This window comes from Physella acuta, unplaced genomic scaffold (genome assembly GCF_028476545.2).
Source record: "Physella acuta isolate Inbredline_101_S28 unplaced genomic scaffold, ASM2847654v3 ptg000017l, whole genome shotgun sequence".
In the NCBI taxonomy this organism is placed as follows: domain Eukaryota; kingdom Metazoa; phylum Mollusca; class Gastropoda; family Physidae; genus Physella; species Physella acuta.
Window position 1 is genome coordinate 493,489 of NW_026731537.1, and position 13,817 is coordinate 507,305.

The 13,817-nt window shown below is 44.8% G+C and overlaps 1 protein-coding gene across 2 annotated transcripts; it reads right to left on the minus strand.

Annotated features, from left to right (window-relative positions):
* Nucleotides 1–406: 406 nt before the first annotated feature.
* Nucleotides 407–8,940, minus strand: LOC131937084 (uncharacterized). 2 transcript variants are annotated; one of them, XM_059294281.1, is made up of 3 exons: nt 8,643–8,940; nt 2,722–2,901; nt 407–2,419 (listed from the first exon to the last, which is right to left on the minus strand). In XM_059294281.1, the coding sequence occupies exons 2-3, from the start codon at nt 2,813–2,815 to the stop codon at nt 723–725; spliced, it is 1,791 nt and encodes a 596-aa protein (XP_059150264.1). In that variant the 5' UTR covers nt 2,816–2,901; nt 8,643–8,940; the 3' UTR covers nt 407–722. The 2 variants fall into 2 exon arrangements, with proteins under 2 accessions (XP_059150264.1, XP_059150271.1); XM_059294288.1 differs by having other exon boundaries at nt 8,635–8,940.
* Between the last annotated feature and the right edge of the window lie 4,877 nt (nt 8,941–13,817).

The following is a 13,817-nucleotide window of genomic DNA, read 5'->3' on the forward strand; positions in this document are numbered from 1 at the left end:
TACACAAGTTTAGCTGTAGCTAGTGGTTCTAGCTGATGTTAGCTTCAGCAAACAGCTTTACAAATATCAATGACGTCACGTAATGGAGACAGGATGCTCATGTCATTAGCCGAATGTCATTAGCAGAATGTCATTAGCCGAATGTCATTAGCCGAATGTCAGGCAGATGACAACTTTTTACATTGTTTGAGTTTTCAAATAGAAATAGTAAGACATAAGTTGACAACACAAAGTTGACTTCAGTCATGACCAGTGTTTCTTTCAGACTTTTTTCTCCAGAGGGGGGGGGGGGCGCTTGAAATTTTCGGGGGGGGGGGGAGGGTAGACTTTCTTCGGGGGGGGGGACGGACACTATTAAAAGTATGTTTTCTATATAAATTTCATTTCGTTCGGGGGGGGGGGGGGGGCGAAGAGATGCCTGGTAGAAACTCTGGTCATGACTTGTACGACAGGGTAGTGTGTACGTCAGTCAATTAGACGACACGATCAGACGACACAATCAGACGACACAATCAATCAGACGACACGATCAGACGAACGACACAATCAGACGACACAATCAATCAGACAACACGATCAGACGAACGACACAATCAGACGACACAATCAGACGACACAATCAATCAGACGACACAATCAGACGACACAATCAGACGACACAATCAATCAGACGACACAATCAGACGACACAACCAATCAGACGACACAATCAGACGACACAATCAGACGACAATGAACTCCTCGTTGTCGTTGTCAGAGATGATGGAGAACGATGTGCTGTCGTCATCACCGTCATCGTCTGCTCCGGCTTGCGTCAGGGCCGGACTGTCAGCTGACACGTCAGATTGTATGACGTCAGGCGGCTGTGTGACGTCAGCAGCTAGGACTGGGTTCAGCGTGTTGAAATGTCGGTTGATGATGAGCTCTTTAAAGTTGAAGTTAACAAACTCAGCGCTTGACGTTAGACCGGGGTTGACGCTGACAAAGGCGGATACACTCAGGGAGTCCGTGTTGTCATGGTTACCGTGGTACAGCCTCGACAGGAAGGATCTCTCACCGGGTGGAGGGGTGAGTCGAACCCTCATGGGGTCATGGCTGCAGGGGTCATGGCTGCAGGGTTCATGGCTGCAGGGGTCACAGGGGTCACAGGGGTCGATGATCTCGAAGCTCTCGCACGAGTATGTTGACCGAATGATGGACGAGTCTGGCGAGATGACGTCACAGATCGTCTGGAAATGTCCCTCGCGCGTCTGCAAGTCTGGTGTCGTCTGCTGGCGAGGCGTGTCGTACGTCAGGGTCATCTGTCGGCTGGGCGGTCTGTCGTAGGTCAACTGTCGGCTGGGGGGTCTGTCGTACGTCTGCTGGTCGTCTGATAGCATGAGGATGATGTTGGCCAACTGGCTGAAGGCGAAGGACAAGACACGTGACAAGGGCTCCAGGGTCATCCACCTGAGCGGATGTGGGTCCCTCTCGATGGATACGTGGGTCGGGGCGTTGACCAACACGCACTGCCTGTCGGTGACGTCACTGCTGCTGTCAGTGGTCTGCTCGCCTTCTGCCGTCTGCTGCTCGTCTGCCCCCGAGGTCCGCACTACCCGCCCCGGGCGTTTCTGGCAGACGACCCGGGACCTGCCGAACCTGCCGGGTTTCGAACCCTGGAACTCCAGCGTATCTCCGCGTGAGATGACTTCCGGTCCCGGTAGATTGATCGTCTGGGAGAAGTTTGGGTTTTCCCGATAGAAAAGTCGCCTGGTCTGGAGACAGCCCTGTGTCTGTGTGTGTGTTTGTGTCTGTGTATGTGTTTGTGTGTGTGTCTGCTGGTACAGACAGGGGGAGGAGGCCGAGTAGATAGAGTCGAGAGGGGAGGATCTGTCACTGTTCTCTGATTTCCTCTCCCATGATGCATCATCCGGGAATAGGGAGGGGGATGACCTGGAGAGTCGGGCATTTAAAATTGGCGCGAAGCCAATCGTCTGCGGCTGTTTGGTTGTTACTGCAGGAAGTTGAAAGTAAGTCTCACTTTCTTGAAGGTGAGGTGGACAGGTCTCACTTTCTTGAAGGTGAGATACAGTCTCACTTTCTTGCAGGTGAGGTGGGCTAGTCTCACTTTCTTGCAGGTGAGATACAGTCTCACTTTCTTGCAGGTGAGGTAGGCTAGTCTCACTTTCTTGCAGGTGAGGTAGGCTAGTCTCACACTGCTGGGGGTCTAAAGCAAGAACCACATCAGACTTGTTAGTGAGTGGTTTAGCTTGAGGTGGATGCTCCACCACGGTGGAGTGCGGGTGGATATCGCTGGGTGCGCCATGTACTCTAGCGGCTTGAGGTGGATGTTCCACCACGGTGGAGTGCGGGTGGATCTCGCTGGGCGCGCCATGTACTCTAGCGGCTTCCTGCTTGTTGCTCAGGTTGTGGATCGCGTCTGCGAAAAAAAAAATATTCCAGAAATTTTAAATTGGCAGACGTGTGGTAGGTCGTGGTGCAGTGGTCAGTTTTGTTTAAAGCTTCGGGAGGCAGTTTAGATTCATAGGATGGTAATCGATACCATTTTACTGGTATCTATGTGTATGACTGGATTTGATGACTACTTTACATAACTGGCAGTTTAAGTTTTTTTAACCGATATTGATGATTCATTTTGTTACTATTATCTAAATTATCGATATCTATTGTTAGTTTGGCGGCATCGATGTCTAAACGGACAGTATCGATACCAAATCTTACCGTTAAAGTCGAGTACCGTCTGCTCGAGCTCCCCAGCTATGGACGTGATGGCAGACGACAGGAACTTTTTGGTCGAGCACACCCAGGTAGCCATGGCACAATCATGGACCTGGTGGCACAATCATTGACTTCTAGCACACAATCACTGAAGTACTGTGACACAATCATCGGTAGCTAGACCTGTCGGAAATGTAACATTATATCTTATGATTTTGTTTTACAACAAAACATGTTGACGTAAGCAGAAGAAATATGACGTCACGTCCATACCTCATCACCACACATTCACACCAATTAACACATCATTAGCATAGCTGGATATAATTGCTGGAGATACATCAATCAGTACAGTTGAGCCAATGAAGGCCAGTCCTATTCTACACGATGACGTCATGTCACCGTGCTAATGTTGGAACTAATCAATCGTTCATCGATTTGTTTCGATTTGTCAAAGAAAATATTTACAAACATGTTGGCGAGGTGTTTGATTACGTCACAGATATTTTAGGCCAGACAAGAATGGAATCTTGGCACGAATCTCTCGGGGCACTCATAGAACGGACGTTGGGAGATTTAAAGAAATCTGGCATGGTTTATAAATGTGGCTGACAGAAGACTGTCTGGTCAACCAACAAATTAAAAACTGACTGTCGCTAACTTGGCTACATGCTACTGATGGCTAGTACGAGTTGTTGGCTAGTTGTTGGCTAGTTGTTGTCTAGTTGTTGGCTAGTTGTTGGCTAGTACATAGTGTACGAGTTGTTGGCTAGTACATAGTGTACGAGTTGTTGGCTAGTTGTTGGCTAGTACATAGTGTACGAGTTGTTGGCTAGTTGTTGGCTAGTACATAGTGTACGAGTTGTTGGCCTTTAATATCGGTCAGTATAAAGATTGCACTAAAGTGGGTTAAATAGCCCGGCTAAAAATAGAACAAGAGAGATAACGGCGGAGAAAGCGGACAAGTTGACCGCATCAATATGTCGGTGGTGATACAAGATGTAATCAAGGCATTGGGGTGATTCAGTTTAAACTAGGTCAGTAGGTCGGGTGGACCAAGCCTGGGATTGGGTGTTGGGGTGTTGGGTTGACGGGGTGCTGGGTTGACGGGGTGCTGGGTTGACGGGGTGCTGACACAGCATAGATTCCCGCCCTCAGGTTGACACAAGTGCTACTGCAAAAAATATGTTGTCTGACGTCAGTTTGAAGGTCGGTATGTGACGTCAAAGTCTGATGGTACACACTGTGACGTCAATGATGATGCTAAGAATTCTCGTTCTAGACAGACCAGGACTCGGCACTGAACTCACTGATGTACGTGTCACGTGGTCTGACCTAGATCTCTACAGGCTTTCAAAATAATCATTGCCGTTTCCATGGCAACAGTGATGTCAATAGAAAATGGAAGGGTTGATTGGCCTGGATGTATTTCCTTGTCATGCCAAACATATGACACTGACACACGACACTGATACATGACAAATGGCACTAACAAACGACACTGACACATGGCATTGACTGTTGACATTGATATGTTATGGACAAATGTCATTTCGGTGTGACACTGGCACATACTATGACACATGTCACCGGCGTCTGACATCACACAATCATCGAGTCTGATAGCCGAGTCTATCAGATAGACAGACGGGCAGGTTTGACAAAAAAATCACCTAATTAATTGGATGGAGGCTTGGCTAAATAAGATGGACGATTGACACGCTACACTGGTGATTGGAATGATTGAATGGCTGTATACAATGATTGGATGTATGGGTAAAATATGGCATCAGGTGTGTGTGTGTGTGTGTGTGTATGTGTGTAGGGTAGCTGCTTGTGTGTTAACGACTGGATTGATGGTGCAGGAGGTAAAATCAGCAGGTGCGCATTGCTTGAGACAAAGGAGTGGGCGCCTACTACTCAGGACAAGGGAGGGGGTGTCTTTAGGTCACGACAAGGGAGGGGTGTCTTTAGGTAAGGACAAGTGAGGGGGCGTCTTTAGGTCACGACATGGGAGGGGGTGTCTTTAGGTCACGACAAGGGAGGGGGTGTCTTTAGGTCACGACATGGGAGGGGTGTCTTTAGGTAAGGACAAGGGAGGGGGTGTCTTTAGGTCACGACAAGGGAGGGGTGTCTTTAGGTAAGGACAAGTGACGGGGCGTCTTTAGGTCACGACAAGGGAGGGGGTGTCTTTAGGTCACGACAAGTGAGGGGGCGTCTTTAGGTCACGACAAGGGAGGGGTGTCTTTAGGTAAGGACAAGTGAGGGGGTGTCTTTAGGTAAGGACAAGTGAGGGGGCGTCTTTAGGTCACGACATGGGAGGGGGTGTCTTTAGGTCACGACAAGTGAGGGGGCGTCTTTAGGTCACGACATGGGAGGGGGTGTCTTTAGGTCACGACAAGGGAGGGGTGTCTTTAGGTAAGGACAAGTGACGGGGCGTCTTTAGGTCACGACATGGGAAGGGGTGTCTTTAGGTCACGACAAGGGAGGGGTGTCTTTAGGTAAGGACAAGTGAGGGGGCGTCTTTAGGTCACGACATGGGAGTGGGTGTCTTTAGGTCACGACAAGGGAGGGGTGTCTTTAGGTAAGGACAAGTGACGGGGCGTCTTTAGGTCACGACATGGGAAGGGGTGTCTTTAGGTCACGACAAGGGAGGGGTGTCTTTAGGTAAGGACAAGTGACGGGGCGTCTTTAGGTCACGACAAGGGAGGGGGTGTCTTTAGGTCACGACAAGGGAGGGGGTGTCTTTAGGTCACCACAAGGGAGGGGTGTCTTTAGGTCACGACAAGGGAGGGGTGTCTTTAGGTCACCACAAGGGAGGGGGTGTCTTTAGGTCACCACAAGGGAGGGGTGTCTTTAGGTCACGACAAGGGAGGGGGCGTCTATAGGTCACCACAAGGGAGGGGGTGTCTATCGTCACTGACGGGCAGGAGGGAGAAAGAGGGAGGGTGTGATTATTGATCTCTAAGATACAACTCGCCAAGCCCTCGTGAATCCATCTATCAGCCGCGGGTGGCGAGCAGTGATGGCTAAAAAAACATGAGGATTTGTTGTGGCGACTTGTTGGGGGGGGGGGGGGGGGACGACAGTGGAAGAAATTCATCATGATGAATGCGACTGGCCTCAGGCCTCAAGGTGCAGTTAATCTAGTCCATTGTTAGATTTGTGAATTGATTGTTGCGTGCTGCCCCCCCCCCCCCCGGTATACACACCGCGTGCATCTCCCCCCCCCCCCCCCACACCACACGAGAGGAAAGTGTAAAATAGTGCCAGCACACACCGAACACAGCGTGCTTCTATTGCTAGTTGGTGAGTGAGTGTTTGACAGTTTGTAGGTCACCAACTGACGACAACGGTTAGCTAGGTAAATAATTACACACTCACACATTACATACTTACATGGTTAGCTAGGTCAATGATTACACACTGACATGTTACATACTTACATGGTTAAAGACTTGCATGATACTTTCACTAGCTGTGAGAACAAAGCCATAAAACACACTCCCCCAAACTAAAGTAGGCAGCTACTTTAGCTCTTACATCTCTAGATGTCAATATGTGTGTTATCTGAAGGTCAACATCTGCCACCCCGTCCATCCCTCCCACCGCAACCTAAGGACCTTTAAATAACTGTTTACTACAACACAAATAGTAAACAAACAGATACACCATGTTTGTTTATAGTGTCACGTGAATCGACACACATACTGTACACACTACACACATACAGTACACACTGCACACATACACTACACACACTACACATATACACTACACTACACACATACAGTGCATACTACACAGATACAGTACACACTACACTACACACATCCAACAGTTGTAGCTAGTTAAAGGTAGATCACGTGACAAAAACTCAAGGTCTGTCTATGATCACGTGATGTTTGAAGTAAATATACTCGCCTGTCAACCAAAGTTGGATGTTAAAACACGACAGACTATTGCCGTACGATAGACTATTGCCGTACGATAGACTATTGCCGTACGATAGACTATTGCCGTACGATAGACTATTGCCGTACGATAGACTATTGCCGTACGATAGACTATTGCCGTACGATAGACTATTGCCGTACGATAGACTATTGCCGTACGATAGACTATTGCCGTACTATGACACCCCAACTATCCCACACTATGTCACCTTGACCCAAAAACATCAACGTCCGACCCTCACACTGGAGCTTAAGATGTTGCAATAAAACACCAATCGACACACCACCAGAGTTGACCTCACAATAAAACACCAATCAACACACCGCCAGAGGTGACCTAATCGAATCTATACTCGCGCGCATCAGATGGTGAGCCACATGACGTGTGCTTTTATTCATTTGAGACATGTCAAGGTCATTGTTTAATGTTCATACAGGAACGTGAGTTTATGGTGTGGTGAGACAGTGGTGTGGTGAGACAATGGTGAGTTAATGGTGTGGTGAGACAATGGTGTGGTGAGACAGTGGTGAGTTAATGGTGTGGTGAGACAGTGGTGAGTTAATGGTGTGGTGAGACAGTGGTGTGGTGAGACAGTGGTGTGGTGAGACAGTGGTGAGTTAATGGTGTGGTGAGACAGTGGTGTGGTGAGACAATGGTGTGGTGAGACAGTGGTGAGTTAATGGTGTGGTGAGACAGTGGTGTGGTGAGACAGTGGTGAGTTTATGGTATGGTGAGACAATGGTGTGGTGAGACAGTGGTGAGTTAATGGTGTGGTGAGACAGTGGTGTGGTGAGACAATGATGTGGTGAGACAATGGTGTGGTGAGACAGTGGTGTGGTGAGACAGTGGTGTGGTGAGACAATGAAGTGGTGAGACAGTGGTGTGGTGAGACAGTGGTGTGGTGATGGTGTGGTGATGGTGTGGTGATGGTGTGGTGAGACAGTGGTGTGGTGAGACAGTGGTGTGGTGAGACAATGAAGTGGTGAGACAGTGGTGTGGTGAGACAGTGGTGTGGTGAGACAATGGTGTGGTGAGACAATGGTGTGGTGAGACAGTGGTGTGGTGAGACAGTGGTGTGGTGATGGTGTGGTGATGGTGTGGTGATGGTGTGGTGAGACAGTGGTGTGGTGAGACAATGGTGTGGTGAGACAATGGTGGGGTGAGACAGTGGTGTGGTAAGACAGTGGTGTGGTGAGACAGTGGTGTGGTGAGACAGTAGTGTGGTGAGACAATGGTGTGGAGAGACAGTGGTGTAGTGAGACAGTGGTGTGGTGAGACAGTGGTGAGTTTATGGTGTGGTGAGACAATGGTGTGGTGAGACAGTGGTGAGTTTATGGTGTGGTGAGACAGTGGTGTAGTGAGACAGTAGTGTGGTGAGACAGTGATGTGGTGAGACAATGGTGTGGTGAGACAGTGGTGAGTCGAGGGTGGGGTGAGATAGTGGTGAGTTTATGTTGTGTTGAGAACGTTAACGGGAAGAATTTGTAAAATACATGGTGTAATAAAGGCTAGATGTTTCTGTAAACATCAAGCACACCAGCTATATCATACAACACACTATGGCCTATGGTGATACAACACACGATGGCCTATGGTGATACAACACACTATGGTGAACAAGGAGAATACAGACACAAGCAAACTCTCCCAACAAATCGAACCTTTCTCAGAGCCACGCCATACACAGTTCACACGCTGAACACAAGAAACTGGACACACAAGAAACTGGACACACAAGAAACTGGACACACAAGAAACTGGACACACAAGAAACTGGACACACAAGAAACTGGACACACAAGAAACTGGACACACAAGAAACTGGACACACAAGAAACTGGACACACAAGAAACTGGACACACAAGAAACTGGACACACAAGAAACTGGACACACAAGAAACTGGACACACAAGAAACTGGACACACAAGAAACTGGACACACAAGAAACTGGACTAACCTACTTACATTCAGGCCTAGCAGCAAGCGAAGACTGCCCCAACACACAGTCAACAAAGATAGTGACTCGCCGCTAAATATAGAACCTCGCCAGATGGTGTGTAGTTCACTCGTGTGTCAACAAACAAAAATAACCATCGGGAATTTCCTATTGAATCCAAATTGAGTAGTGTAGAATCTCGTTTGTGTAGAATCTAGTATGTGTTATTTATGTAGCACAGACGTATGTTGTGTGTCGTACAGCTAACCTCCATCACCAGCTGTGTGTCAGAAGGACGAGAGTTGTCGGCTGCTGCCTGACCCAGTTTTCAGCGGGTTACTGTGTCGAAGGTCGATCTTCGCTGCGGCGTGTGTTTGTTTTTATTTTATTCATCGGGTTTTTGGCGGGTGATCAAGACTCTTAATGTCAGAAGTTTCAGGCTGATCGGTAAACTGGCGAATAGGGCAGGTGGCGTCTGAGAAGGTCTATAAAAATGACTAAAGTTTTAGGCCTACAATTATTAAAAATTAATTATTGTGATTATTTTCTTTTTTAAATGTTTAAGTGCCATCCATAAACGGTGAACGAAATAAAATCACAGGGAAAAAGAAAAGAAAAAATTAACAGTTTTTGTTAGGATCAAAAGTCACAGAAAAAAAGTCACAAAAGAAAACTTATTATGAGAAATTTTTGATAATTGTAAAATTTGTGTTGTTTATTAATGTGCTTGGTAATTTTTCCCGTAGCATATTTGTAAACTTTAAAAGCATTATGGTTTATAACAATAATAAGTTAATATAATGTAAAATAATATACCAACGTCAATATTTGTTACGTATTTAGTTAAAGACACGGTTGAAAATTATTTTAAAATAATTGTAGGCCCATCATTGTGTTTGCATATGTTTTTGCCGTAGCCCTTATACTTGGTCGGCTTCTCCTCAGTCGGCCTTGTCCGTACATATTGTGTGTTCTTGACGTTTAAAAGTATTAACAAATTCCATGCAAATACACATTTGTGACTTTTTTCTATGACTTATCTACCCCCCCCCCCCCACACACACACACCGCGTACAGTGTTCTCAAATCCTCCCCCTCCATCTGTTATTTTGTAAACTATCTCACACCTCTATGTTAAAATACCAACCAGCCCCACCCCCACCCTAGGGAACACGTGTAAGCTCCCCGATATTGTAAAGCAACCAACATTCGCCACATCGCCACATTTTACTCAACTTCTCACATTCGCCACATCAACAACCAACACTGATCTGACACAAAGAAAATTACAACAAAATTAACAAAGAAATATTTTTATTTAAATTACAATAAAAATTTAAACATAACATTTAACAAAGAAATTACAATGAAATTTAAAAGAAATTGCAATGAAAACACCAAAGAAAATTAAAGAAAAAATGAAAAAAAAAATTAGGACAACATTAACAAAGAAAATTATGGAAAAAAAATTAACAAATAAGATTTGACAAAATAAACAAATAAAATATGACAAAGTTAACAAATAAGATTTGACATAATTAACAAATAAGATTTGACATAATTAACAAATAAGATTTGACAAAACAAATAAAAATAGCAGGAAACCGAGATCTAGTTAACAAAGAAAAAGTGATATGTAAGTCGCCGTTAGTTTATATGGGCCTCAATTCTTGTTCCATTTGCTGGACACTGAAGGTCAGGTACACAATTATGTGGGTCAGGTCTACTTTTGAAATTTTAGTGAGTTAAAAAAGTAACTGACGAGTCACGTGACAACAACTGACTGACATGTCAACAACTGACTGACGAGTCACGTGACAACTATTGACTGACGCGTCAACAACTGACTGATGTTCAAAATTTGACAGAGGTAATCCTACTCGAGTGATTCAATTAACAAGGGAAGTAATCCATACAAAACAAACACTTTTTACTATTTAACCAGTCTATCTCCCCTTATTAAAAAGTGCTGTTTAAAAAAACCACTGTGTTCATTCCTTCTAACATCTATGGCAAAAAAAAAAAAAAAATGGATCTTACTGTTCAGATACCGAAAAATGTAATACTGGTTAATGCCCTTAAATATAAAGACGGCTATAAAGATGGTTATTTGGGTATGGTAGGCCTATATTGTTATGGTTATTTGGGTATGGTAGGCCTATATTGTTATGGTTATTTGGGTATGGTAGGCCTATATTGTTATGGTTATTTGGGTATGGTAGACCTATTTTGTTATGGTTATTTGGGTATTGTAGATCGATATTGTTATCAATAATGTCAGATTCACGAACAACCTAAACAAGCTATAGCTTAAGCCCGCCCGATGTGGATTTTTTTGTCGCCAATTTACTGTAATTCACAGAAATTTCAGCTAACAAATCTTATTATGGCAACATACACCTGTTAATTATAGAAATCCCAACTAACAAATCATATTATGACAACATACACCTGTTAATTATAGAAATCCCAGCTAACACATCATATTATGACAACATACACCTGTTACATTATTGCTTGTGATTTGTGGTGACTGTAGAAATCTGCTGGTGCACGTATGTTCCCTTTTATATGTTGTAGATTGGCGTGTTGACGTCAGATACCATAAGACTTATGTTCCTATTTCCTCATTATTGTTAGTCATAGCAGCACAGGCCTATAGCTTTAGTAATGTTACACCACACTCATTGTGTTAGTACATTTTTGGACATGTGTGAACACACTAAAGCGTTTTCCTATAAAACAAGGTAATTAAAAAGTCTAGTGACAATTTTAGCGCAATTTCCTTATGTTATCTAAAAATAGCTCTGTCGTAGCGTAAATCAAGGGCAGGGTTAGTAAAACCATTGGTTAGTTAATTAGTTATTAAAACGTTTTTTATTAATTTTTTTTTCAGTATTTTACATGTTTTATTTACAATAGAGTTACATGACTAAAAACCATTGCGCGCCTAGCTACTGAACGTGATGACGCAGCCATTGAACGTGATGGCGCAGCTATTGAACGTGGTGACGCGTGTGGTGTGGTTGGATAAACATGCCTACTAATTCGGTCCAAATTTTAATTAATTCAAACAATTTTTTGGGACCGAACGAAAGGATATTTTTGAAAACTTTCTTCGGCAATATTGTTCTAAATTATGGCAGGAATCGATTGGTACATGTTTCAAGTCGCTAAGTGGTCTAGTTGCCGAGATATGGGCCAAAAACTGCATTTTTTTCGAGGTTTTTTGATTTTTCCGGGAAATCTATGAAAGAAACCCGGAATTTTTTTTGCCCACTATCATCCTGGTAACTTGCTTAACATAATTGCTTTGGAACTAACCCTCGATATTGCTTCGTTGAGGAGGAGATACGACTTACAGCTGCGGACACACATTCATACATTCATACATTCATACATCCAGAAATGACGGGTTAATAAACGCAGTTCTCCAGAATGGAAATTGCGCTAAAAAATTACGTGAGAATAATTTAATTAATATGAGCCAATTTTTACTGGGTAATAGATTAGAAATGATTAAATAATTAACTGATATTCATCTGGAATCTTCGGGAGAACCCCCCCCCCCCCTTCCCCCCACCCCACCCTCCCCATTGTCACTTTCACCCAGAGAAGGATGCAGGTGTTGTTTTTCACCTGTCCGCTGAAGCATAATAAAACATCCAACGATCACTTCCCCCCCCCCCCCCCCCCCCCGAACCACAGCCTTTCATAAAATCGTCAGATCGCACGAGCAGAAATAAACTTCAGAGAAATGGAGCCACTCCCTGCTCCGCTATTTAGACAACCACACCAACCACACCAACCCGCTCTCTCTCTTCAGACAACCAGGCTAGCCATACGCCCTGATAATTTACTTCCGGCTACACGAAAAAGATAAAAACCTGGGTAATGGTTTTGTACGTGTATGTGGGTGTGTTATGTGTGATTGGGGGGGGGGGGGCAAACAAGGATCTAAATAAATCAGTTATGTCGAGAATCTTATCTTACGCAAGGGAGGGTGGTGGCTCTAGAGAACAATCCATTAATACAACCCTCTAGAGAACAACCCATTAATACAACCCTCTAGAGAACAACCCATTAATACAACCCTCTAGAGAACAACACATTAATACAACCCTCTGAAGAACAACCAATTTGATATCTAGAGAACAACCCATTAATACAACCCTCTGAAGAACAACCAATTTGACATCAGAGAACAACCCAGTGCATAAACCCTCTATAAGGTTGTCCATTAGATACCCCCCCCCCCACCCATTAGAGCACAAACATCTACACCTGATGTTGACATCATCCCCCCTCTCCACAATACCCAGAGGGCAGAGTTTCTTCCGGACATCTCTGGGGGGGGGGGGGGGCTTTACCCATCCAAGAAAGTCTACCCACCTCCCGAAAGGCATGGAATTTATGTAGAAAACATATACTTTTATCAGTGTCCGCCCCCCACCGGAAAATGTTCCCCCACCCCAAACACATCAAGTCCCCCCCCCCCCCCCCCGGAGAAAAAAGTCTGGAAGAAAAACTGCCAGAGGGCTTTGGTGTACTTGACAATCGTCTGCCAATCAAACAGGTCCTGTGTCGTCTGCTTCCATTTCTGGACCCAGCTGTCGTTGGTCTATATCCACATCCATTATCCATCTAGTCGTTGGTCTACCTCACATCCATTATCCATCTAGTCGTTGGTCTACCTAACATCCATTATCCATCTAGTCGTTGGTCTACCTCACATCCATTATCCATCTAGTCGTTGGTCTACCTAACATCCATTATCCATCTAGTCGTTGGTCTATCTCACATCCATTATCCATCTAGTCGTTGGTCTACCTAACATCCATTATCCATCTAGTCGTTGGTCTATCTCTACATCCATCATCCATCTAGTCGTTGGTCTACCTCACATCCATTATCCATCTAGTCGTTGGTCTACCTCACATCCATTATCCATCTAGTCGTTGGTCTACCTCACATCCATTATCCATCTAGTCGTTGGTCTACCTCACATCCATTATCCATCTAGTCGTTGGTCTACCTCACATCCATTTATCCATCTAAACCAAGATTTATATTTTGGTAGTTTGTTTTGATGTGTGGTTTGACCCCTACTTGACCCCATCTATGATTGACATTGTGTGCAGATGGTATGGGCATCGTAGTCTTGATTTCTGCCACTATTCAAATGTCTTGGTGTATTTCAGATG